The sequence below is a fragment of the Morchella sextelata genome (assembly GCF_020137385.1).
Source record: "Morchella sextelata strain SCLS chromosome Unknown scls_11, whole genome shotgun sequence".
NCBI classification, from domain to species: Eukaryota; Fungi; Ascomycota; class Pezizomycetes; order Pezizales; family Morchellaceae; genus Morchella; species Morchella sextelata.
This window is the reverse complement of record NW_025408626.1, coordinates 1434474-1460295: the sequence shown is the minus strand read 5'-3', so window position 1 is coordinate 1460295 and position 25822 is coordinate 1434474. Positions and strand designations below refer to the sequence as shown.

Genomic DNA, 25822 nt, shown 5'->3' with positions numbered 1-25822 from the left:
GGATTTTTTGAAAGGATGTTACTGATATGATTTTCGATTTGTGAGGTGAGGTAAGTAGTAGTAGGAGAAGAAGAAGAAGAAGAAGAAGAAGAAGAAGAAGAAGAGAAGAAGAAGAAGAAGACGAAGTGATTAATTGATCAAGGAGAATAGAAACGCGGAGGATGCCATCCGCTCTGTCTGTCCAAAGAAATGCCCTTGATCCTTTCGGATATTAGCAAATCGCGAAAACGCGAGGCATGGTAGCCAACGGCTAGTAGCTAGTACAATACAACAATGCAACCGCTGCACCGGGGTTCGTTCTCACTCGATGAACAGCAACACCCAGGGTTGAGTCCAACCGGCACTGCAGCAACCAGCTTGTAGGTATACATCGAATAAAGTATACATATACATGTGTGTATGTACATGTACATACATGTACCCCTATGTAATCTCTAAAGAAAGTCCTATGCACACCCGTCGCATCGCGGCAGCTTTCAATGATGTCCTCCGGATCCCGCGACTTACGCCTTACTTACTTGCAATAAGAGCACCAGTGCTCTACAACCGTATTATGCGCGGAATCGGCTTCTTCGGATATTAAAGCGAGTTGTCGAGTACATATGTCTAGGTTACATGTATGCGCCCAACATCGAACTCCATGGGCTCAGGATAGTACTCTGAGACTCTGCGTCCACATCATCGCATTCCTTGGCGCAATTCTCAATCTGTAGAATTCTAAAAAGATAATTCTGAGTCCGTGTGTATAAGCATTGTATTGTGCGTGTTTACCATCTCGTGTTCTGATCAATTGCTAACGTTGACACTCTGGGGTCTTTCCCAGGATTAGAAGCAACCAGTACTCTGCGCCGACTTCTACATTCAATCTCCCAATTGACTACATGAGCCTGGGCTTTTTGTCCTTGGCCTACAATAAATGTATACTACATGTAATATACTCACCTACATGTATTAACTAAGTCCTGAGAATTCTTGGTAGCAACGACCTCACAAAATTTCTCAGGACTTAATTAACGCGCGAGTATATCATTTTTGGCCTGCTTAGACAGAGTGAGTACACCTACACGTACCTATAATCTTCTTCTCCTTTGCCCTTTAATACGTATACAATGGTTCTGTTCCGTTCTAAGGCACTTCCTGCATTCCACGTTGTACTTCCTGTTTCGCCCTTCACAACTGGGCTTGCAGGGTACACCTGTAGTCAATATTTCGCGAGACTGGAGCAAGGGGTCATGCAAGAGGTCCGCATAATGTTTTCTACTACAAGAAACGATTTTGGTATAGTTGGCCTTTTTCTTTTGTTTTTGCTTTCCGCATCAAGAAATGTCCTTCCACAGTGTCGATCACTTTAAAGAGTTGAGTAGGGTTATGTAAGTATCAATTCATGGGACGTTGAGAACCAAATCTCTGTGGGGGTTACTTTGCAACTGATCATACGCATCCAGATATAGGGTATTGAAAGGACGAACCACACTGAACCCGGAGGCCGATGGAGAATTTCTCCATAATTCAGAGGTACCGGATAAGCATTTCTGCACAATCTTATCGGCAGGATTAGCTAGATGGCCCTGTGCGCTTGATGACGGCAGTTATGACGGCATCTCAATAACAATCAATTTGAGGGCTTTCACCGCAGCAGCATGGTAGGTGATACTACGCAACTGATCGCCATCAACTCGACTGGAAGTCCAGCCATCCATATATGGAATTGCAATTAAAGTTCCGGAGAAGGCATCTGTTGGATCGAGCCGCGTAGAGGGTAAGCCTTATCATGGATCCACCTTATACTCTACGCGCGTGCCTACACGCTTACAATTTATGTTCTTCAGTTGAGGAATATCAAGCACATGTAAAGTTATTCTCGGCAGCTAGATTCTCCGGTAGACGCCTTCCCGGGCCATTCGAACACCCCCCCTCACTCGAACAGTTAACGCAAAAAAGAAAGGATCTGCGCTGTAACCGGTTTCTCTACCTCTTGAATTGGGCTTCTCCACCAATAATCGTCAACTGTTCGAGTGATGGGGGTGTTCGAGTGGCCCGGGAAGGCGTCTAAGCTTCAAAGCGCCTGGTCCAGGAAGGGAAATCAACCCTAGGATAGGCGTGGGCTTAACTACAGCCCCTGCATGCAGCAGGAAAGCTATGGGAACTTTTTACGACGTTGTTGCTGATCTCGTTCCTGGCTAGTCACTTCAAATGTTGATCATACCCACTCCCATCTTGCCAACTAGTTGGGGCTATGTAAATTCGATATTCGGCCCTCCATGGCAATTAGAAACGCGCGGTACGTGGGGGTTGTCACGTGGTATGTTTATGAGTTATGTTTAATAAAAGCTGCAGCCGAGGATACAATATCTTCAAAGGGAAATCCAATGCTTCGATCTCCTGGTTGGTGGGTTTTTGGCCAGCTCTCTAGAGTAAGTTTATCCACTCGAGTGTGGATTACCAAAACTACACGTGCTCTATATAGCTATAACTATCCTACGAGGCTGTATATTCCATGTTCTGCTGTCTGACTATCAAAAGATCTAATTGTTTACGGAATATTTTCAAATATGGCCATTAGTATGCAATTAATATTATGTGTTGGGCGGGATTCGGACACGGTATGTTTCCTGTGAATAAGGCTTTCCACAACCTGATACTTGGGTATCCACGCAAACTCTAGATCTTCGACTTCAAAAGTTCATCACTATAGAGATTATATGCATACACCTTATTTTATCATTCAATGCTCATGATTTCTCAATTCTGTATTCTATTGGCTGAGATTGAGATCTGTTACTAGGTAAAAATCGACGCTCCAACATCATCAGAGCATTCTATCATCTACAACAAGCTTGACGACTCATGTACCCAGGTACCATTAGACGGGAACCTGCATTATATCTGCATGATCCTACCCCGCACACTCTGGCTTTTATCTCCTGACTGGCCATTGGCTGCGGCTTGATAATTCCACTATTTCTCGCTTTGAGAGCTTGGGTGTGTGGGGGCTTGTCAACTCAGAAGTGGAATCTTTTCATAAAAATGACCGAAGATAACATACATATACATATAGAACGTGAGATATTACATGTAATGTTAAACCTGAGCTAGCTAGTTTGCTTGTTTCATGGTAAGAAAAGTCGAGCAGACAAGTTTAAAACCATGGCCAGCGCATATATGCTCAGGTACCATATGTGTATGCCCTTCGTAATTAACTACATGTACATGTAGTTATATTTTATATCAAAACACATACATTTCAAGAATCAATAACTCTACCTGGTGTCTCCAGTTCTACCATATTCATGGGGAAATCTTCCAACTCGGATCATTTCTGGTACGTATGGTTTATATTTATCGGATATACTTGCTAGAAGAGTATATATGACTTTCCAAATTCCTGTCAGGGGCTGTGTCCCTATCATCCTAGCATTTAATTCATTATAACAGGCATCCGAACCTTTTTCTAACCACCCAGCCTGTTCTGTGGAAGTTGAACACAGGCAACATACTGTACTCTTATTGGTTGGTAATGTTCCCAAAATTTATTTGGGTGATATTTCACTTGATCTCCAACCTCGCATTGAAATACGGGTTAATTCATGGGTAAGCTGTCGTTCGTTGGTTTATTTATCACCCAGGCCGTGTCACGAGCGCCCAAGCTCTTACTTGATCTGTTTATAGTATCTGTTCCCGTCTTGCAAAACCGTACCCCCATCCGGCCTCCGCCCTAATTGTAAGCCCCTACCAATAAAGCCTCTTAAATAATGTCAGCATGAAATTCAGGGGTTTTATGCAATTGGGTGGGCAGAGGGTATCGGTTACATGTAGGTTGGTAATCGATATATGGCATGGCAGAGTATTCCACCTGGCTATACTCAGGCTTTCAGTAAAGGGTCGTGCCCAGATCTACACGCATAATAGGACCGGGCAAGGCCAGTTGGGGCACTTCTGACAACAAGGAAGTTCAAACCTTAGGCAGCTACCGACCAACAAGAAGCTGGCGCTTGTAGATAGTGGGGACATCATTTTGAAGTTAGGTAACTCCGATCTAAACAAATAAGATAGAAGGTCAAATTTTGTGTATTTCCAAGGATAGTACTTATTTCTACTACTATCGTTAACAGATCGCCTCAACCCCGCGTTAGCCCCGCCATCCCGCCATCCTTCCACCCACACCAATCCAACTTTCGACTTAGGAACAAACCAATTCATCAACTCATCGTTTTGAAAATGTCAAGTGCTTTTCCATCATTGAATAGAATCTCCCGTGAGAGGCTCAGTGCGCTGCTCTTGGTAGAGCCAACTGATCAGAAAGTTGTTGTTGTTGATGTGAGAGATTCAGGTACGTTTTTGCAGAGCTTTTTTTATTACTCAATAATGAGTTTCAATCCCTGTGGTTGTTAAAACGCTGATTAGTGTGGTTTAATCAACAGATCACATCGGTGGTCATATCAAATCCTCACGTCATGTTCCTTCAGAAACACTAGATTACAGTGCACCAGACCTTGCACGTCAGCTCCAAGGGGCTGAGAAGGTTGTCTTTCACTGTGCCCTCTCACAGGTTCGCGGTCCTAGTGCCGCTGTGAAATACCTCCGTGAGCGTGAAAGATTATTCGGAGCAGACTCGACAATAAGGGTTACAACTGAGAATATTGATGATGATGGAAAGCCAAAGGAAAGAGATGAGGATGGAAAAGTAAAAAAACAAGAGGTCTATGTACTCACTGGGGGTTTTGTCGAATGGCAGGAAAAGTACATTTACATCAAATCCGAGGGTTCAGAGATAAACCAGAATACTAATTGAGCATCCTAGATATGGAAACGATGAAAGGCTAACCGAAAACTACAATAAACAATTGTGGGCAGACGGGGGGAACTACTAGAGCAAGACTCGCCGTCATCCCCATATGGGGCCTTTACAACTGATCGTACATGTCGGGAGGCAGCAAACTTGAGGCTGACATACAATCCGCGTGGTGGAATTATAGAGTACCGCTACAAGTCTGGATTTTTTTTTCCGTGGCTAGATATTCTATCCAACGAAAAGAATTGAGTGAGTCCATATGTCTTGTTTGTGAATGGCATGCCTGATTGTTCTTACAACCACATTTTACAATCGACTTCCTGATTGTTTTGTAACTTGTAAAATATACACTCGACCAGTATACCCCGCAGAAATGTCTAAAATCATTATTCAGCGACTTGAAACCGCTTGTCACATCTTAACAAGCCTTTATTATCAGAAGAAAACTAATGATGAAAAAAACTCTTAACGCCTAGCCCCGGTGATACCGTGGTTCAGACATGCATTGATCCTCAATTACGCCATATTGACGATGCCTCCCTTAATATCTACTCTACAAACAGATGATTTAGATCTCGCCGGTTGCTGATCTTGCCGGCATTTCCTGTCTCGTTAAGTATCGCGAGTGCAGATTGCCTGACATTCGGCGAATTTCCACGTTTTATAACCCCTTTTGACGTGGTCCCCCTCATGAGGCGGTCAAGCTGTCATGCTCCTCCAGATCGAACTATTCACCCTCGCGGAAGACGCGCTAGCATCCGCAATGCCGGATCGTGCATCTTGGCAGGGAATATTACTGGTATGCAACCCAACGTCAAGGACGTTGGGTACAACACGGGCCACTCTCATACGTTAAAGGTATTCTTTGATTGGCGTATTAGTATATCACAATTTGTGTCCCACCAATGGTTGGATCAGAATTTCAAAAGCAAACACTAGAGCAGAGGGAAGATCCCTAGTCTAATTCCAGGCTTCCTGGAGATATTTCCTCCTGCATACGTGTAGAGTATAATTATCTGGTACATACATGCATAGGGCGTGATGAGCCGGTCACGATACTCCCCACATAACTACTGTGGAGAACCCACAGTAAAACTTAACCTCGTCTGGTCTAAAGCCTTGCTACTAGCCGTCACTTAGACCCATATTAACTTCTATATCTAAAGAAATGACCGGCAAGACTTTCGGCTTTGTACTCGATAGCCTGAGGGAGGAGAAAAACAGGGTCTGACTTAAATAGAGCCTAGTAGGTTCGAAGGCTGTCGGCGTTTTTCACCGATGAAAACTAAGCAATTTTATGGAGATAATCCAATGAACTGAATCAAGTACGTAAAAATATCCCACGATAGTTTCTGCAGCATTTCTAGCCGAGTTAGACGCTATCATCACTTCTATGGTCATCGATGATCACTCGGACTTTGCAGATTAATGCAACTTTCTGAAATGTGAGATTCTACCCAAGTCAAAATAACTTAATCACGTGTATATATCCAATATTTTATGTTGAACTAATTTATAAGAATATTGGTTTAAACTCAGTTCAATATCAAATTAACCTGAAATCGAAACAAACAGTAAACTTGTCACTTGTATATACCCTAGGTTACCTGCATTGTCCTCGATACTTGAACAAACTGTTGGCTTTCACTCCTTGCACTGGTCGGCTTCGTGTTGGTATCTGGTACTCTAGTGGGGATATTATTGATCCTTTTTGTTGGGCCAACTAGGGGGAGGAGGAGGTACTCTGGAAAGATTCATGCCAGCACTCTTTCAAGTTGCAGTGTGCATACGACGAGCACCAAACTGTTACAATCGATGTGTGTGAACTGTCACGAAGAGAAAAAGGCGCTTTGTGTGCTGATTGGTAAACCAGGCGCTGGGGTTCTTCAATTGCCGAGGACTTCAGGTCTTGGCCAAATGGAGTAACAAGTGAACGCGGATTTTTTTATTCTTATTCTTTCGCTGACTGGGTTAACTGCGAATTTAGAGTTTTATTAGCTAAATAAAGATTCCCCGTCAAATTCTCGGTGCGATTCGATCCTTATGGTATATATTGTAATGTATATATATACGCTTCAATTGGGAGAAACTTAAACTAGGATTCTTTTCCAGTTAAAGAAAATAACTAGGTAAGCAGAAATACATTTTCTTTTTTTCCTCTCAAATATGGAGGCACCGATTAACAGCGCAATTGATGACCTTAAGCTCCATGTTATGCCATTTACCGCTCCAATGTGACAAGTACCCGCGCCCCGCGCCACCTTATGCAAGAGCGCCGGCCAATAAAAATTTGCATCTAGTGGCTATGTCAACGAATTTCAATAACATATGCGTTTCGGAAAAACTACTCCGAAACCGAGAGCGGCACGTATTTCCCGCTGTAAGAATTTGTTTAACTAGCGTGCCCACGCATTTATCCACTTTTAAATGAGAACTGAAGCCGCCCGAGAAGGACTAGTAACAGTTCCACACCTCAAGTGGTAGGATTCAAAACCCGTGAAACGTGATGTGCCGTTTCTATAGAGTATGTAGTTTATACTATGAACAGTTTAAAAGGATATTTATGTTCAATTGATAGAGTGCCTGAAGCATCAGATGTTTCGTCAGTTACTCACAGATCGTTAGACCTTGACACTGAGACGTAAGACCTGCATGAGCGCATATAGGTTTTCGTACAAACTTTTTATTGGCATAAATTACTAAATCAGTAATGAAAGGATATAGATATATCACAGGTTTGACTCTTCGGGCTGGCGCGTTATTCAAAGTTATAGCCCATCTTCGAATGTGAGCAGGAAACGTCAAAAATTTGGGTTGAATCACTTACGTACATATGTGTGTAGCGATTACTTATTTTTCCACAACCTCAAAACTTACGTATCCACTCAGATGGTAAGAAAACAAATTATACTCTGCTAGACCCGTATGGCCTAAAAAGTAAACAAAAATATCTCAAAATCCCAAAGCCAAGGTTCAGGACCTTTCGAAATTTTCTCTAAGCTACACATGTGCTCGAGACATGAATGCTAAAAAGAAATATCTTCTACCAGATCTGACCGGCAGTGAACAAAATACCTGGGGCCACTTATATGCATGCCCCCTGCCTAACAGTTTTGCCACGTGCGATAAATTACTTTACACATTGCGGGTCACCAAAAATCCAACCCGGTTCATGCAATGGCCCGGGAGCAAGGTAATTTGACACTCCCCCCCACCTCACTACTCTGGCTCTTCCTCCCCTCAAGTGTAGTAGATCGCGGGTAAGATTCAGATCGGGAAGATCTTACGGACGGTACATCATCCTAGCTGAACGTCGTTCGTGGGTCGATCCCCTATCTCTGAGCGGCCAGGGAGAAAGAGGATATTAATGGGAAAAATCAAAACAGGAGGGAGAGCCCAATTAGTGGGAGTGAGAAAGAAAAAGCAAAGAAAAAAAATAACCTACCGGCCGGGCAGGGTATATCCTGCATGAGGTGCTGTTGCTGGGAGTAACCATAATCTATTTCAAGATTTGCGAACTATATACACTAAGGGAACGTCGACGTCGATTGAGCTGAGCTAGTGGATAGCTTCCGAGTGATCTTTGGTGAATCAATTTCATTGTGGAGAAACCCTAACCCTGACTCAGTCAAGTACTAGATCAGACTGCTCTATGTATATGCAGTATCTATGCAATATGTGTGCTGCAGCGTCGGTCGGTAACTAGTAATGAGCCATTTTTATCCTACTCTAATCCGTTTACCGTCTTCTTCCGGCCGACTTGGAGATTTCAATCGGGTGGTCGTGGGGGTGGGTATCGTTTTCTGAAAATCACTTCCATTCGGAAAAGAGTCAATGATTGTAATATATGTTATGTTGTATAGAATCGCCGCCTCTACACGTCAACTAACCCCACTCTGTACTCATTCTACTGTGCAGTATGAAGATCATTGAATTGATTAATATGATATGATGGATGAGGCGCGCAGAAAGTGTATGTACGTACCTTGACGTCAGTCGATCAGGATATCAAGACTTTCTTTCCACCGTTACGTCTGCTGTCAAAAAATTGAAAAGGTACTAACTTAAGCTAATCATCGGTGAGAAGGTTAAAGTTCACCGCAGATATAGATATATGCACATGCATGCCGGCCATGGGCCGGGGTTTATGACATGAGGATTAATATCAACATGGGGAAAGTAAAAAAGAAAAACCGGAAAGTGATATATATCCATGCTTGTACATGTTGTAGGAATCGATATTTACCTTCTTTGCCCTACAGTAGCCAAGGAACGGCAGTGGGCTAGATGAAATAAATACGATGTCGACGTCAACGTCGCTCAACTTCGAATCGGAACGTCACGTTGGGCTCTTTAACCTGTAGCGAGCACTAGATGGGGAGATTTATGCTCCTACATCTGAGAGACTCACTCGGGGAAAGTATGGACATGTAAGGGATTCTCACATTATCTGTCTACCAGCCGGGGTCGGGGGAATCATCCCGTTTTACTAGTATATCGTCATCTCAGTTTCATTGTAACTCAGCATTAAGCCCGTAGGTCACCTTCTCCCGGTCTCTCCCCGGGCCCGTATAGTATGTACATATGGCCGGCCGGCCACAAGCCTACGAAAGGGCCGGTGTCTTTTGCTTTTAATACCAATATACCCTATTGGACCAGTATTCATTGCTCATCCAGGCCAATAGTACCAGGAACCTGGTACCTCCAGCCAGGAATTATTACTATGCCCATTGGCTAAGCGGTTATTGATCTACATGGAAAGCTTCCTTTCTCAGTGATTACAATTCCACACCCATGGCCAGTATCGAGGCCGGCGTAACTCCTAATACGTCGAGCCAAGGATGAGCAAGCTGCATATAGCCAATGGGCAGCAATTTGCCAGGAATATCTTTTTAACTTCCACTGAGTGGTGATGGGAATCACATTGCTTCTGTGGGTCGGGATGGTTGTGGTTGCAGAAGTGTTGACACCTGAAGGAACGTGTGGGTTAGGGTTGTAGTTCTGGGGAGGTTTGCTCATGTACGTACCTTTGAGGAGATTTCAGGAGTTATATGGGCGTACAGGTAATTCCGAAGAAATATTAGCTCCGTGGACGTATCTCTCGGATAGATTTTTCGGTTCCGTCTACAGGCGTCAACTAGATATGAATATTTGTTTATTTCAACATACACGGAGATCAATTGCAAGACCATGTACCAGTGCAGCTCAAGTTCGAAATTCGAAAAAAGCCATCACTCAGGATAGCTCGGGTCATGAAGACAACCTACATAAAAAATGTTTAGGAGCCCGGGAGATACACGCGCAGTAAGAGGAGTTTCCCTTCAATTCATTCCACAACTTGTGTTTTCAAGGGCTAACACTTACAAGCACACACTCACAAATCTCCCTGCTATCCCGACATCATCAACCCCACTCTCAAAGACAATCTTTCTCCTATCTCCAAAGCTTCCGTGAGCTCTAGTTGCTCACTTGATGACATCGAAGCCCTCAGGGTTAGGGCAGAGGAGAACTAGGCAGCCAGTTCTGGTCTCGAGGGAAATTATGTTTGGGCCATTCCAGTCTCAATTGATCAAATCAGTCTGCCGGTGTCGACTTGCACCGCGCTCGGAACTTACCTTGAGGCCAGAAATATCTGTGGTCTGGGGCGGCCCATCACATATCGAAGACAGCTGTCATGTCGTCTTAAGCTTTACCGTTGTTTGGCAGCCACCTGTCAACCTGTCTTTTGGCCGGTCCCTTTCTCAAGCTAGAGCCCTCAGGCTTCCACACACACGTGGAGCTGTGTAGCAGCAACTGGCTTCTTCATATCCTGTACCGTCCCCAAAGGGCCCAACCTGATACTCTTCTCACCAACACTACAAGCTTCTATGCTCTTGAGCTTTGCTATCCCGCAACCTTGGGATCTATCGACATTTCTCGCCTCTGTCTCTTGGAGCTCGAGCTCGTAGAGCGGTTCTATCGAGGAGGGGACTTCCAACATATACCGACGGATGGCGGCATACCGGGACGGATTCAGTGCTCCCGCAATGACACATCACTACCTATACCGGTGCAGTGTATCGAACATTTCCATGCTTTATCATAGAGCTGGCTTTCATGGATTATTTCCACCAAGCCCATAGGCACGAAGAGAGGAGATTTGTTTTTCTACCACCATTATAATGTTTACCCCCCACCAGCCAGCCAACCAATCCTCCGTTTATTTTCTACCGATGAATGCATATATCCTCTAACTAACTACCTAGCTATGCTAACTACTACATATGCTATCCTAGACATAAGAAATGGAAGGAAAGAAGTACAGATTATACCGTTCGTTTCGACATACTCACATCATATCACGCATCACACATCACACATCACGCATTCACCAACACCAAAAAACCCCATGGCAAAGTTCACACAACCACGATCTGCCAAAGAATAGGTATGACTATCGTCAGCTACACATACTATTGTCTTACCTCGTTTCAACCTCAATCCTTCCTTTTTCCTGAAAACCCGCCATACCCGTACCCCCCACTCCTCGTAACTCCCTTGAACCCGCCATACCCTCCTTCTCCATAACCCGCACCACCTGTACTCACCCCACTAACCCCCCTCACGCCAACCCCATTCCCGATAATACCTCCTCTACCCCCTCCAGCGCCCCTCCGTTTCCTCAACATCACTCCACCCACCCCGGCCAACCCCACTACAATAACTATAACCAGGATCCACACAAGCAAATTTCCTTCCTCATCCTCAATTTTCCCAGACCGCAACGATGGCAGCTCAGTCGACGCATACCACCTCACCGCAAACCTCAGCGTCAGCGGATCCCCAATAATGATCCTCGTCGACTCCAGCAGCGGGCTCGTGCTATATGCTGTCGCAGAATCAATCACTCCCGGCGCGGAGAGGTGGAAAATCACATTCATACGGTTCGCGATATGGAGATGCGAGAACTCGAGTTTCCCAGCGAGGGAGAAAACTGCCCACCATCAATCGCCCCACATTAGCACCGCCCAACAAACAGCGATCTTCTTCCTCCTCATTGACAAAACCACCACCACCAGGAAGCACACATACCCAACGGGACCCACTCAGCTCCCTCGACCGCGCCTCCCACGCCCACCCGCCCCACATCGAACCCGCCGCCCAGCGGCCGCGCCGGAACACGACACGCCAGCGGCGAGTCGTGGTGCACATAGAACTCCAGCAGGTGGAACATCTCGTCCGACAGGAACGGGATCGTGCAGTTGAGCTCCCTGTGGTCGCGATTGAAGCCGAATGCCAGCGGCGTGCTGGTCTCGTTGCATGTTGCGAACGGGCTGTACTGCAGCGCGCCGGTGGTGGGGTCTTGGATATGGTCGCCCGTGTCACTTTGTTGCACTCATGTTAGGATGCGAAGCAGCAGAAGCAGAATTAAGCAACAGTTAACATACATGGAGCGGCTGAGGCAGGAGACTTCGATGCGGTCTGCGTAAACGTAGTCGGTGTCGTCGGTGGTGTCTTTGGAGCTGCGCACGCCGTGGGCGGCGGACAGGAGGAGTGACAAGATGAACGGGCGTAAACGCATTGCTAGTGAGAAAGAGAGAGAGCTACACTAGCTAGAGATAAGGATGACGATATAGATTCTTATGGATATGCTGACAAGGACAGGGTGAGGTGAGGTTGTGGGGGAAAGACAGCGGGGGGGGGGGGGGAAGGCAAGGGTCTTTTTTGATATGCGGACAGATAGCTGGTATGTAGGTAGGTAGGTAGGTAGCTCTTTGTTGCTGTCTGTACAACCCAACGAACGCGGTTATGCGGCGGCCACCACCACGGAAATCAATAGGGGCCACCTTAGACCTACCCGTCACTTGCAACCTCAAGCCTCAAGGAACCTCCCTCCTTGGCTGGGCGCCTCTAACCTCTTTAGAAAAAACTCAATCTCAACCTCACGCCATCGATATCACCACTCTACACATAATTATCGTGACTTTTTCCAGCGTGCTGTGGTAGATATATGTGTTGTGGCTGGATTCTTATATCAAATTTGAATTCTGTGATAAAAACATGAAAAAGAAAAAAAAAGTGAAAGAAAAAAAAATGACAAGCGGAACACCACATATTGCACCCCTTCCTTCAAAAACCCTTAGACGTACGTCACGACATACGTGCGCGCGTGCTCTCTCTTCCTCTTCCCTCTCTTCCTCTCTCCTCTTTCCTCTCTACTCACAACCTACCCCTTCGTCTTGACCGAACCATCACCGCATACCTACCCACCCACCCACCCAATTGCTTTTTGTGTAATCCCTCCGAAAGAAGCTCGAAGAAACAAGAGAAAAAGTAACGTGAAAAAACCCGACAGGTGGAAAACCAACAAAAAAACGACCACAAAATAACAATTGATTTGGCGCGACGGGAGAAAAAAAAAATGAAGAAAATGAAAAATATCCACGAGATATAAAAAAAAAACGAAAGAAAGGAATAAAAAATATGATTTGAAAGAAAGCCCCCCTCCCCCTCCCCTCCCCCACAACCACCTCCAATGTCCTCCGCGACTTTCCTTTCCAAACCACAAAAAATAAAACTCCCATTTTCTTTCTCTATTTTCTACCTATCGATGACACTTCCGGGGCCCGGATCCCTGACGCTGCCCGGCTCGCCGGTGGCCAGCTGGCCGGGGCGGTTGTAGCTCCATCCTGTGAACTGCTGCTGCACAGACTGGCTCAGGAAGTCGCCGTCGACGACGGAGTCGGTGGGCACCTCGCTTGTGAATTCCTTGTCGAAGTTTGCCGTGTCCATGGCGTTCACCTGAGGCACCATGTGTTAGCAATTCATGTTGGGAAGCTCGTAGAGAAAGATAAGATGTGTACATACCACATTGGGCCTGAAGGTGGGCTGGATCTTCTTCTGCAGCAGGCGCTTCCAGTCCACGGTCTCGAAGAAGCGGTGGGCCTTGATCTCCGAGGCGCCGCCGGCGCCGAGGCGGCGTGCGGGGTCGCGGTCGAGGAGGCGGGTCAGGAGGGACTTTGCGTCGCGGTCGATGTCGGTGGGGAACTGGAGCGGGTCCTGGAGAATCTTGCGGTACATCTCGTTTGTGTTCTCGTCGTAGAAGGGGGGCAGGCCCGTCAACATCTCGTAGAGGAGCACGCCGAGGGTCCACCAGTCCACGGTCTTGGTGTAGCCTTGGCCGAGGAGGAGCTCGGGGGCGAGGTATTCGGGGGTTCCGCAGAACGCTGAGGGTGGGCGGATGGGTTAGTTAAAAATTACAATTGAATTGCGAGTGTTATTGAGGGGAAAGCATACTATTGGTTCTGTCCTCTTCCTTCATGTTCAATTTGCATAGACCGAAATCGCACAAGGCGATGTGACCCGTGTAGTCGAGCAAGATGTTCTCCGGCTTGAGATCCCTGTAGATGACATTGAAGCCGTGCAGGCACTCGAGGGCGCAGAGCAGCTCCGCCGTGTAGAAGCGCGAGCGGTTGATGTCGAACTTGCCCTCGCGTTGGAGGTGGTGGAACAGCTCACCGCCGTTGACGAACGCGAGCACGAGGTAGAGCTTCTCGGGCGACTGGAACGAGAACTTGAGGGGCACGATAAACGGGTTGTTGATCTGGGCGAGCACGGTGCGCTCGGCTAGGGTGTGGTTGACCTCTGAGCGGGAGATGATGTGGGCTTTGCGGATGGTCTTGAGGGCGTATACTCGCTGGGTGTCACGTTTCCTATAAAATAATATCAATATTAGTAAGGAAAAAAAAAATGAAAAAAATAAAGTTCAAAATTGATATAGAGGCTACAACATACTTGACCTGCATGACCTTTCCAAAACTGCCCTTCCCGACAACCTTCAACAGGTCGAAATCATCAATGGTCAAGGGCATATCCTGGTTACGCCTGTACTCGACCCCCAGCTTGACGCTCCCCGTCGAATTGCTCAACGCAACCCAGTCCGTGCCGCTGAACCCCGGAGCCGGCGGCTCACGGCTCTTCTTCGATGACGGCGGCGCCGGCTCCTCGAATCTCGGATTGACGCGGCAGCTCCCTAGGAACAGGTCCTCGTCGCGGCCGCCAGAGCCCGGGTTGCGCATGTAGATGCCGAGGCTGAGCTCGGTGTCACGGCTGACGTCGAACTTGTACTGGGTGCTGTATCCCGAGAACATTGGCGAGTCGAGCGTGCCCGAGTTTGCGTTGACGATCACCTGCGTCTTGTCGAACTCGATCACGCAGTATGTGCGGAAGAGCTTCGAGATGTTCCTCTGGTGGCCATGGGTGTGGGCGGCGGACGAGTTGTTGGCGGTTGTGGGCCGCGAGCCCGGTCCGCTGTGGGAGGAGGAGGATGAGGGCCGCTGCGTGTTGTATTGTTGGTGCGAGGGGGGCAATGACAAGGACTTGGCTTCGTGGAGAGTGACGATCAGGAGCCCGGGCTTGACGGTCGATGTGGGGTGGGCATCGCCGGGGTTAGTGGAGGTTGAAGTGGGGACCGTTCCGTCACTGGCGACAAGCGTTGCGGTTGAGGCTTGGGCGTTAGTGTTGGGCGTGATAGTGGAGGTGGAGGAGGACCGCGACTCTTTGGATGAGGGGGTTCCAAGGTGGGTCTCCTTGAGCTCTGTGATGATGGGGGGAGATTGTTAGCAAGCTCCGCTGAGGGGTTGTTCAGCTCGAAATGGTAGTTTACGGGGGTGAGGCTCAAGAAAGGGGATAATATATGCAAAGTATATATATGTATATAAATCAAAGGGGGGGTATAGTGGGTAGGGGGGATATCAAGAACAATGGATGAGAAGGAGGACGAGGAGAGATTGTTTATTCACGTTTTAGAGATTTTGGCAGCTTCCAGGACGACATATTGATGAGTGAAATTTTGATTGTAGGGGGGGTTTAGTTTGGGGGGATGGAAGAGTTGGTAGTAGCAGCAGTAAAGCTACGTTTATCTAAGTATCGATGGTGAGATGGTTGACGAAGGAGAACAATGACGACGGGTTAACGACAGAGGGAGGGTCTACGGAGGTGATGTAGAGTCGTAATGATGGTTGAGAAAGGAGAAGGGGAGGGAATTGAGGTGGAGCAGATGGAGAGAGGTAAGTAAAGCAAGTAGTGGCAAGGGCAACCAGTGGCAGAACAGTGAAGAGCTGCTGACGGAGGCTTGGAAGGGGGGAGATGCTGTTGATGGATTGGGGGGGGGAAAGGGAGAGTGGTGGGACGGGAAAAGAAGGAGGGAGTGAGGAAGGAGGAGGGGTTGAACGGGATGGAAAGGGCTGGGGGGTAGCAGAGGGAGTCAAGTGGAGGAGAGAGCGAGCGAGCGAGCACTGTTGCAGGGAAAGCTGGAAAGCTGCTGCAACCGACCGTGGCGGCGGGAATGGGCAAGGAGAGAGGTGCACAAAAGGAGAAACGGTCGCCCTGGCCTCGGGGGGGCGGAGAGAAGGTTCGATTGTGGGGGAGCGGCCTCTGCTACTACTCTACTGCTGCTACAATGCTGCTACTGCTTCCTCGCTGCCCTTCTTCGCGGAGAGGGGGGGGTTCCGTGTCGGCCCTTTTACTAAGCCCATCCTAACGCCTTTTAGGTGGGTGCATGGGCGAAAGAGCACCGTGCTACGAAAGGGGATCTGCAGCGTTTCTCAACGGAAAGAGCCTCAGGACCCTGATGCCTCCTGAAACGAATCGCCTTCAAGGAGGGGTATCTACCTGTCACGAAGGTATGTAAACATGTATATCATAATCCCCTACTGATCTCAATCGATCATGCTCCCGACAATCAACCGCAACATGAACCTAAAAACCAAACACACCAAAACCTTGCCATGTTTGTTTGAGCCAGGTTCACCAGTAGATTTGTCGAGGACCGTGACGTCTGTCCAGCCAGTAGTTACCGTGCCTCCAAACGACAGACTCGAATCAAGTGGTCGCCACCGGTACACACGGTAGGCCTATGTAGGCAAATATTCTTTTTGTGCAAGGCCGGGCGCCAGAAACCAGCTGCCCCCCATGCTTCCGCTTTTGATACGTTGCCCACCCCCCCAAAAGAAGTTCATTTCCGAGCCAAAAAAGACATTCGTGCCAAGGGTCGAGCGAATCTCTCATGTCACTCTTATCTCCAGCAACAAATCATTATGCCGTTCTACTCGTGGAGTGGAGGGAGGGCAGCGGCTTTTTTTCTTGCATAGTAATCATTGGCCTAGAGGAGGGATGTAGGTAGGGGGGGCTGTCTGCCTGGGTTGGATTCGCTTCATACTTATTTAGATTCCCCCCCTCCTCCATCTCATCCCATCCCATCCCTCCCATCCCATCCATCCCATCCACCCATCCCTCCCATGTGAGACACGTTTTGTATATTAGCTAGTGCGTAAGTATAATCTTTTTTTATTATTCTTGGCTGTTTAGAAGAAGATACACCCACTCAGTCACACACACACAGCAAGAAACGGAGAGACCGGTGCTGAGTCTGGATAAGGATTGCAATACGGCCTACTTACGGAAAAAGGGGGGGGGGGGGGGGGGGATGAGGGAGCGTGGATCCCCTCTAGAATAGTTTCGGCCGCTGCACGGTTATTTTCGTTCGCCGGCCCTACTGAAGATATAGTATATAAATAGCTTTCAATCTTCTTCTGCTTCGTTTCATGAAACATGGGTGATTGCAATAATATCAAGCTCTGATTCTGAGCGCCCCTTTCCCATCGACTCTAGCCAGGTATTTTCGTACAAGTTTCTAGAATAGCCGTTTGGGATAGTACGCGGCTTTGGAGGCTCATCAAACAAACGCCTATATATGTAGCTGGAGCGACATCTCCATCGCCCTTCTCATGAGGACTCGACCGGGGGGGACCTTCACACTGCCGCAGATTGCGTCACGGACGCATCTACCCAGCACCCAGCTGAACCTTCAACGTCAAACCTTAAGCAAGCTGCCCACACAGTACATCCTCCAATTCCACTCCACGAATAGCCCTTGGGCTGGCTAGTGTATCTATCGTTTCCCGCAAGGATTGGCAGTCATGTGGTCATGTATCAATGAGGCCCTGACCCCGGCGCTGGCATATCCCTGAGGTGGTTGATGTTGCTGCTGATGCTGCTGCCTGTAGGTACAAAATTGACACTCGACGTTACGGGTCGGTCCGCTAGGTAGCCAAGGAGGAGCCTCATTACGTAATACTAGCCCAGAATTAGTAGCTGTTTTGGGAACGAGTGATCCTTTGTGATGCAGTGGCCAGTTAGACTTGTGGTGGGGAGGGGGATCTGGTTAGAGTTCGGGGGGACACAACGACGTTAATAGTAACACGTGTGAGGGGTAACGGTGGTCATGAGGAGGTCAAGATATATATCAAGGCCTACTCACAAACTATCTACGTGCTCGATCTGTCCCACCTTTCACGAGGCAGACGCCGTAATCCCCTGGATGTCTGGGGGGAAAGGTCCCCTAGCCGAGAAGATATCATACCAGCTCGTCTAGTATATCTGTCTACAATGTTGAGTGTTCTCTCCAGCTACGTAAACAGTGCATGCTGTTAACATAAAGTTACGGCCACCCGGCGCCCATGCACTTATAATCTGCCCTTAAAACTACATGTACATGTATGGCCCGGTCAAGTCTCCAATATACCGCGTGGAACCACGTACCGTCAGTCCCGGCCGAGCACTACGGAGATACCAGTACCATCCGGATCTACCGGCACTAACCCACGCCCCAACACCACCATCTCTACACATGTACAGCGATAGGTAATAAGTGATGGAACGCCCTGAAATATAGTTATACCTTCAAACACTATATGTTAGTGGCGTTTTACCCAAAACAGGTATCACTGTGTCTCAGCCCGTTCCATCACTTATTACCTACCGCTGTACAAACGACAATTACGGATGATTCAGTTTTCAATGCCCCCCCCAAAAAAAAGACTGGAGAGGCCTACTATGGCTTTCCAGCCCTGCAACAACCTGTGTTCATGAAAGCAAGTAATGAATACAAACATCCAGACCACCACACTCACAGCTCTCCATCAAGGCCCACAATAGATGCAGTAATATACCGCGGCGCCCCAGGAGGAAAGAATGGGATAGGGTGATATATTTGAAAATCCGCTCTTAACTGGAGCTAGTAGCCTTGTGGAAGCCCTCTTCTCTGTGACTTAGTGCGTAAGTTCTAGATCGTGCTAGAAATACATCTTGATGACCTCGAATCCCTTTCTGGCTCGGTATCCAACGTTGCAACAGTGCGTCGGACCTATAACAATATTCTAGACCACGCCTTATCTAAATGAATTATTGGTACAGAAATACTGTATAGACAGCAACATAGTTAGACCTAGCCAGGTACATATAGGGTCGAAATCGAGATAACACGCCCAAAACGAGACAAGCCCCCCGCCGACTACTCTAGAACAAGTCAGGAAAGCTCAGCTACCATATAGAATATCGAAGACATCCCCGCAAGAGCGGCTTCAATTCACGGTGATCATTGACACCCTAATTAACCCATGCAGAATTCTAGCCGCAGAATCATAATTCGCCCCGTAATCGATTTTTTATAGACCCGCCTCATAAATATCACCGGGGAGAGGTATTGCTTTGCTTTTTGACAGATTTCGGTGTACCTACTTACATATATAGTACCGCACTGTTGAAACGGAGACGGGATGCTTCGGGGGCTGGTTATGTCTACTTTGAACTTCTACCCGGCCAAATACTATCCCCCTCATGGCTATCCTTCCATAACCCGTTATTTGTCTCTGCCGCAGCACAAGACTTTGCGTCTTCGCTAGCATGAGCTCTCCCTCCCGGACCCCCAAATCCGTAATCTCACTATATATACCGCCGCCACAACAGAACACAAGGCCAGCACTAGAATACCCATATGCGGAGCCACACACCCCAGAGCAGAGGAGACCTCCAACAGGCACAAGTGCACCAGCTTCGCCCCCGGCGCACTGTAGGATGTTTGAACCCTGCGGCAGGACTGTGCCTCCTCGAGCTCGGGGTGTCTGTTCATAAGCTTTCACTACCAATACATGTATGTAGATTCTTGTAGCTAGGTGCTTGTACCGCAGTAATTCGTCTCAACGGACGGTTACACAGACGTCGCATTTGCCTTTTACAGCGCGTATGAGGGAAGATTAGGGGGCGTTTTCAAGACAAATGACCAGATCAAGGAATTTCAACGTCAATGTGAGCGTCCGCTGAGACGAATTACTGCGGTAGTCAGGTAAGCGCCACCAGAGCAGGAGACTACATGTTCCTTACTTCATGGGTCCTTTCGAAGGTACGGTAGGGAGCAAGCCGTAAAATACCACCCGAGCGGTGAAGTGACGTCACAAAGTCCCCATCAACAGCAGAAAACGCCGCACTGGTCCCAATACAGACCCGAACAGCAAACCCCCCCCCCAAAAAAAAAAAAACAACCCCAACTAAACCTCAAACCCCCACCTACAGGGTCAATGATCACCCACTGCACCCTACACCCCACATCACAAGCGCTCACTCGCCCCTCCCATTCACGTGCTCCCATCCCAGACAGAGCAGCACATACGCAATTGATTAGGCCAGAATAGTGATTTTAAACAAACGGCTACCGCAGCTACTAACTACTCAAGTCAGTAGACCATTATCCCTCCGTAAAATCCAATGTGAACAAGTGAAAAAAAAAATAGATAAAAGTAGCCCACCCTCCCCCCTCCCCCCACCAGAAACTAACTAAACCTCCCGGGGCCATAAAAGCCCCCGCCCCCCTCCCTCCCACCCTCCTTTCTGCGCAATAAATCACAGGCAAAGCAAGTTCATAGTAAAACAAAGCACGAAAAAGAAACTAAAATTACAACCCACGGCCTATATCTTCCTAAACGCGAATCCGAGATAGAACCCACACGCGTCCCACTGCTCATCATCGATCGCAAAGGTGCCATCGCGGCCCACAACACCCATGCGCTCCGCCAGCACCTTGAGGTCCCTGTCTTCGCGCTCCTCCTTCCAGATGTCGTGGAAGGGCTTCTTGTAGATGAGCTCGAGACTGTAGTCTTCCGCGATTCTGCAGCACACATCACCTATTAGCCACCACCAATACCTACACACTCTCTTCCGCCAGAAAAACTTACGCTCTAAACGCCTCCCACGGCACCACATACTCCGGCACCTCCTCGACGGCCTCCTCCAAGAAAAAACTATACCTCCATCCCCACGGCGGCCTAAACACTCCGCTACGTGGCGGCGGCTCCGCAAACCTCACCCGGTACTTACTATTCCCCCACTCCTGGACCCCATTCTCCGCGCCCTCGCCCTCCTCCGGCAGCATCTCCTTCTTCTTCTCGGGGTCCAGATGTTCCCCGCGGACCCGACTCGAGATCACATCGCTACTCGGGATCGTGCCAATGAAGCGCCCGCCCTTCTTCAGCGCGCCTGCGACGTTGCGCAGCATGGTCGCGCACTTGGTCTCAGACTCGAACGCGTAGTGCATGCAGAACATCATTGTGACGACGTCGAAGCCGCCGCCCTTGCTCCACCGCGTGGCCGTGGCACCAGGGCCCACATTCGGGTCCGCGCCAATATCGGCGATGATGGGCAGCTCGCCAATCCAATGCGACCAGCAGTCCATCGCGTAGAAGCGGCCATCAAAGAGCTGACGGCCGCCGCGCCGGTGGCCACCGCGCATCTGGTTGTAGCGCTCGCGGGCGTCGTCGATAGAGACGTCAGCGGTGTCGACGCCGACATACAGCTCGACGGACTGCGGGGCGCTCTTCCACTTGAGCAGGTCGCCGCCCTTGCCGCAACCCATGTCGAGGACGAAGATGCGCTCGCTGTTGGGGCCGGCACTGCGCGGGTCGAAGCCGTCGTTGGGGGAGAACTTCTGGATGATGGTGGACTTGACCCAGTTGTTGAAGCTGCGGAGACCCTTGATTTGGGAGTGGGTTTCGCGCCAGGTCTTGCCGAGCTCGCGCTTGTCGTTGTAGTGCGCTTTGACGATCTCGTTGACGCCGCGGGCCTGCACGCTCTCTTTTGCTAGGCGGGCGGCCTCGGCTTCGCGTTTCGCGATCGCGGCGCGGTGGGCCTCGCGTTCGGCTTCTGTCAGGCGGGCGCTCTGGCCGGGGCGTTTTCGCTGGCGCGGGGGGGAGGTATCGCGCGTTGAGGGAAGCGAGGGCGAGGGGTCACGCCGGGGGATCAATGGCGGTGGGGGCGAGCGGTATCGGTACCGTCCACCGGGGGAGACCGGACGACGCTGATACGGCTGTCTGTCGCCACGGGGAGACCGGGAGCGTGACCGCCGGCGGGGGGCATATATGTTGCGCTCTCTGGGGGACGATCCGGAGCCGCCGCCCCCAGCACGCCTGCGTTTCCCGCCATGGTCGTCGTCGCGGCCACGGTCGTGGCGTCTTCGGCGGTCGTCGTGGTGCGGGGAGTTTCCTCGCCGGCGTTTTGTGTCGTCTTCGCGGGCTCTGGGGGGGGTCCCGCCGCGTTCTCGTTCTTTCCGCTTCAGTGGATGAGAAGACTGCGAGTCGGGCATTTTGGCTGGTGTTGTTGTTGTTGGTGAGGAGGAGGAGGGGGGCTTGCTCAGAGTTGGTGTCGTGGTTGGGGGAGAGGAGGCATCGTCAACGGGGCTCAGGAGGTCGCCCACGGTACTGATGCGGCGGCGGGGCTCTCGCTCCTTGTCGGCTCGGGTTGCGGCTTCGGCTGCAAGTGCTTTTTGCTCTGCAACCTGTTGCTCGGTGAAGCAGTCCCGTGCGGAATCGTACATTTGGGGCTAGGTAGGGGTCCCTGGGGGTGGGAGGGAGGGGGGGATGATTGTGGAGGGGGGTGGTGGTGGTGGTGGAGGGTGGCAGAGGAGGGTGGTGCACTGAGTGCGGATTGGGCGGGATCGATGGCGGTGTTTGATGTGTGTGAGAATGTCTGTCTGTCTGTCGGTCCGTCTGCTGTATGTACCGAACTCTAGGCACGTTAGTTAGTCTGTCTGTATGCTGCTGTATGTCTGTCTATCTTTTCTGTATGCTTGCTGTATGTCGGTATCTGCTCTAGCTGGAGTGAGTGGGTGGTGGATGGGTAAGTTGGGTAAGGTGTGTGCAATATCCACAACAATGAACGACCTACGTGGGTCTTTCCTTCCTGAGGGGCCGGAGATGCGAGTGGATTGGTCGAGGACGTGTGGGTGAGCTGCCTGAACTCCACACTGTGGGCTGGGCTGGGCTGGGCTGGCTGTCTCTCTTTCTCGTGCTTCCGTTCGTTCGTTCGCTCACTGGCTCACTCACTCACTGGGTGAGGATGAGAGGAAAGAAAGAGGTTGGGCTGGGGTTTGGGGGGGGTGCGAGGATGATGGTGGACGGTGGTTGGTTGGGCCAGGCTGGCTGCTGCTGCTGCTGCTGACTTGCTGCATTCAATTCATCACAGACGGGCTTTTGTTTATGTAATCGTATGTCAAACGAATCGAGGGATGATGGTCCGCATACATATTGTCTGTCTGCCTGCCTGTCTCTGTCCTATCTCTGTCCTCTGTCTGCCCGTCTGTCTGCCCAGGTGAAAATCCCTCTCTTTAATCTACTCGTGTAGGAAGTTACGTATGTATGGTACAATATGAAAGGATGAATCCAGATCGAACGAGTAGAAGGCCTGTATAGCCGGCGTTTTAAGTATAGCCTCATGCTATTTATCAATTCCTTGCCCGGGCTTGGATGATGGTCTACATAGTTTGAGTGCATGTAGCGATAGATTTCTCAATCGTGATGGGAAAGCTCAATTGAATTTGAATGTGATATGGACTCTCACATTCTAAGCGATGCGAAATTTTTCACAACCAGGCCCGCATCGCATGGTTCCACGCAACATTTCAAAACGATGGTTGTGTCGGCATTCTGCTTCACATGTATGTTATGTACCGACCGGTGCTCTACTTACATACATGTACCTGGCTGGCACCATTAGCCGAGCATAGCAAACGAGTGAGATCTCATGAGTCTCAGGCATCCCATATCGGCCAGAGTGAACGTGCTCCCACCAGAGTGCAGCACGGGAAAATAATTCCTACTTGGCGCACATGCATTGTAGGAAACAGCCTACCCCCAATGGCCATCTGAATAACAACTTTCTTCCCAGTCACGATAGCAAGGCATTGATGATGTATTTCTAGCTAAACCCGGTCCCAATTATTCGCGTTCTGTAGCTAATCAGTAGATTACTAACCAGGCGGTTCAGATCCACAGAGAAGTGATGGATTCACCCTGATCTGAATCTTTCTGGCTTTTGCTTTTTTAAACCTTCCATTGGTCGCCAGCCGCAGATGCAATGAAATCCTAGAGTCTCTATCTTTCTACTCACATTTAAAGCTACCCGAAACAATTATAACTAATATAGCCAGAGCAGGAAGGTGGGATTTTGGACGAGTGATATGTCATGATCCGCTCTCGCATCTATTGTGCATGTGTCGCTCGTCTTTAGATATATACTCGCGTAGCAATAAAGATCCGTCATTATATGTATCAGGAGGTAATTATCGTTGGATATGGTAATTTCTAGTCTTCTGATAGGGTTTCAAACAAACTTAGAATTCACCCGACCAATGGTGCCCGGGCGTCCTTCAAGTCCCAATCCTCTATACCGGTGACGTTAATTCCTTCAATGGTGGCTAGCCAAAATACAAATACCGTACGGAGTCTAGATATTTGTTCTAAAGATATCCTGTGTAGCAGACATCACCGGGGAACGTTGTCCTACGGATTGAAGCATTCTAGAAATATACAGCCCGTAAAGCACCATGGAGATACACGCTTATATGGCCAACCCAACTGTTGGGGAAATTCCTCCTAGGGCAGATTATAAAAACATATCTCCCATGATGTGTGCTGAGTCATTTCAAATATCTCCCGGGTAAGGCCTAAGGGCTAATCTCAATGAACGGCGCTAAGCTAACTTAGCTCTCTCCTTCATTCCAACTCTCCACTTGAACCCCATATATACCTACTACAGCAGGGTGCTGGCCTTTCTTCTTGCTCATATAACTTGGCAAGCGGTGTTATTAATCTTTGAGTAGAATGTTCTCCCTGTTAGTGCTGATATACTGTTTGAAAGGATATTCATGTGCCTAATGGTATTGTTCCCATGCTTGGACATATTTGCGTAGAAACATTCATGCGCAGTGAACTTTATCATGGTGGTCGTACTGGGTTTGTGAAACGAGTGGTCCATACTTCTTCATCCTTAAGCTCCTGCCTAAGAACCAGGAGGGGCCGAGTTGCGTTAGATTTGTCTTTCTTCTGCCCTCCTCGTAGTTCTTATGCTATCTCCTCGCGGATATCACTCAATTACCTACCCCGTTGAGCTGAAGTTTTTTTTTTGAAAAAAAACTGCCTATGACTGAGTATGATAGCCCATGATTCCTAACGGTAGGACTCTGGTTTAATTTTAAGTAAATCTGAACTCATCGAGCTTTGCCCTCCAAGCACGCGCTATGTAGTTCTATGAATCGTTTAGATTTCTCTGAAGACAGTTAATTATAAATAGTAACCGTAATTATGAGGAGGAAATAGTACTCCCATGTATATACTCTTGGGGCCTTCTTTCCCCATAAGCGGCATCGTTGTGTACCGGTGTGATTCCATATATGGGGTAAAATTCGCTCTAAGTCATGGTTAGAAATTCATTAGTAGTATCTAGGTCATCCCCACTTTATTTGGCTCAAGGGACTGTAGTGTGGTGTAATTTCCGGTGTAAGCGTCCATGGGAGAAAGCTTGGTTGTAATGTAATCACCGAATGATCGGTTGATTAAGAGTGGGTTTGGTATTGATAATCTCTTTTCCCAATCTTCTTTGAATTCCTTTATATTTAGGCTGCATGAAACTATGATCCCATACGCCTGTACTCTGCTTGATCGAGAGAGTCGTAGTGTGAGTTGCCTTTTTCTTGGAAAGACCTCTTAACAGAGCATTGAATCATGGTTGATCACTCGTCCAATGAACCACAGTTATTCGTAGTCCCCATGGATGAGATGGTGTATGTAAGTTAATTGAAAGCCCGTAACTGTGACGGGAGTATCAAAATTCCGTAGCCCATGCCCTGAAAGTACCTCTGGTGCTAGATGTGCTGAAACGCGTATT

General features: G+C 48.7%; 6 protein-coding genes across 6 annotated transcripts; 2 read left to right on the top strand and 4 right to left on the bottom strand.

Moving 5' to 3' along the window:
• Positions 1–1323: 1323 nt before the first annotated feature.
• H6S33_001805 (uncharacterized protein) lies at positions 1324–2841 on the top strand (the record flags this gene model as incomplete). Its single annotated transcript, XM_044833173.1, has 8 exons — positions 1324–1370; positions 1446–1515; positions 1693–1759; positions 1830–1849; positions 2185–2281; positions 2338–2414; positions 2564–2603; positions 2786–2841. The coding sequence occupies 8 exons, from the start codon at positions 1324–1326 to the stop codon at positions 2839–2841; spliced, it is 474 nt and encodes a 157-aa protein (XP_044693866.1).
• A 1377-nt stretch (positions 2842–4218) lies between these two features.
• On the top strand, positions 4219–4792 carry H6S33_001804 (uncharacterized protein; the record flags this gene model as incomplete). Its single annotated transcript, XM_044833172.1, has 2 exons — positions 4219–4330; positions 4422–4792. The coding sequence occupies 2 exons, from the start codon at positions 4219–4221 to the stop codon at positions 4790–4792; spliced, it is 483 nt and encodes a 160-aa protein (XP_044693865.1).
• A 5771-nt stretch (positions 4793–10563) lies between these two features.
• Positions 10564–10772, bottom strand: H6S33_001803 (uncharacterized protein; the record flags this gene model as incomplete). The annotated part of the gene is made up of 1 exon (XM_044833171.1): positions 10564–10772. A coding segment is annotated over one exon (209 nt), but the record flags the coding sequence as incomplete, so codon positions are not given.
• Positions 10773–11268: 496 nt separating this feature from the next.
• H6S33_001802 (uncharacterized protein) lies at positions 11269–12353 on the bottom strand (the record flags this gene model as incomplete). Its single annotated transcript, XM_044833170.1, has 3 exons — positions 11269–11765; positions 11864–12156; positions 12220–12353. 3 exons carry the CDS (start codon positions 12351–12353, stop codon positions 11269–11271), a joined length of 924 nt encoding a protein of 307 aa, XP_044693863.1.
• Positions 12354–13372: 1019 nt separating this feature from the next.
• On the bottom strand, positions 13373–15607 carry H6S33_001801 (uncharacterized protein; the record flags this gene model as incomplete). Its single annotated transcript, XM_044833169.1, has 5 exons — positions 13373–13573; positions 13640–13998; positions 14069–14484; positions 14567–15368; positions 15574–15607. 5 exons carry the CDS (start codon positions 15605–15607, stop codon positions 13373–13375), a joined length of 1812 nt encoding a protein of 603 aa, XP_044693862.1.
• Positions 15608–20575: 4968 nt separating this feature from the next.
• H6S33_001800 (uncharacterized protein) lies at positions 20576–22475 on the bottom strand (the record flags this gene model as incomplete). Its single annotated transcript, XM_044833167.1, has 2 exons — positions 20576–20774; positions 20842–22475. 2 exons carry the CDS (start codon positions 22473–22475, stop codon positions 20576–20578), a joined length of 1833 nt encoding a protein of 610 aa, XP_044693861.1.
• Positions 22476–25822: the final 3347 nt, after the last annotated feature.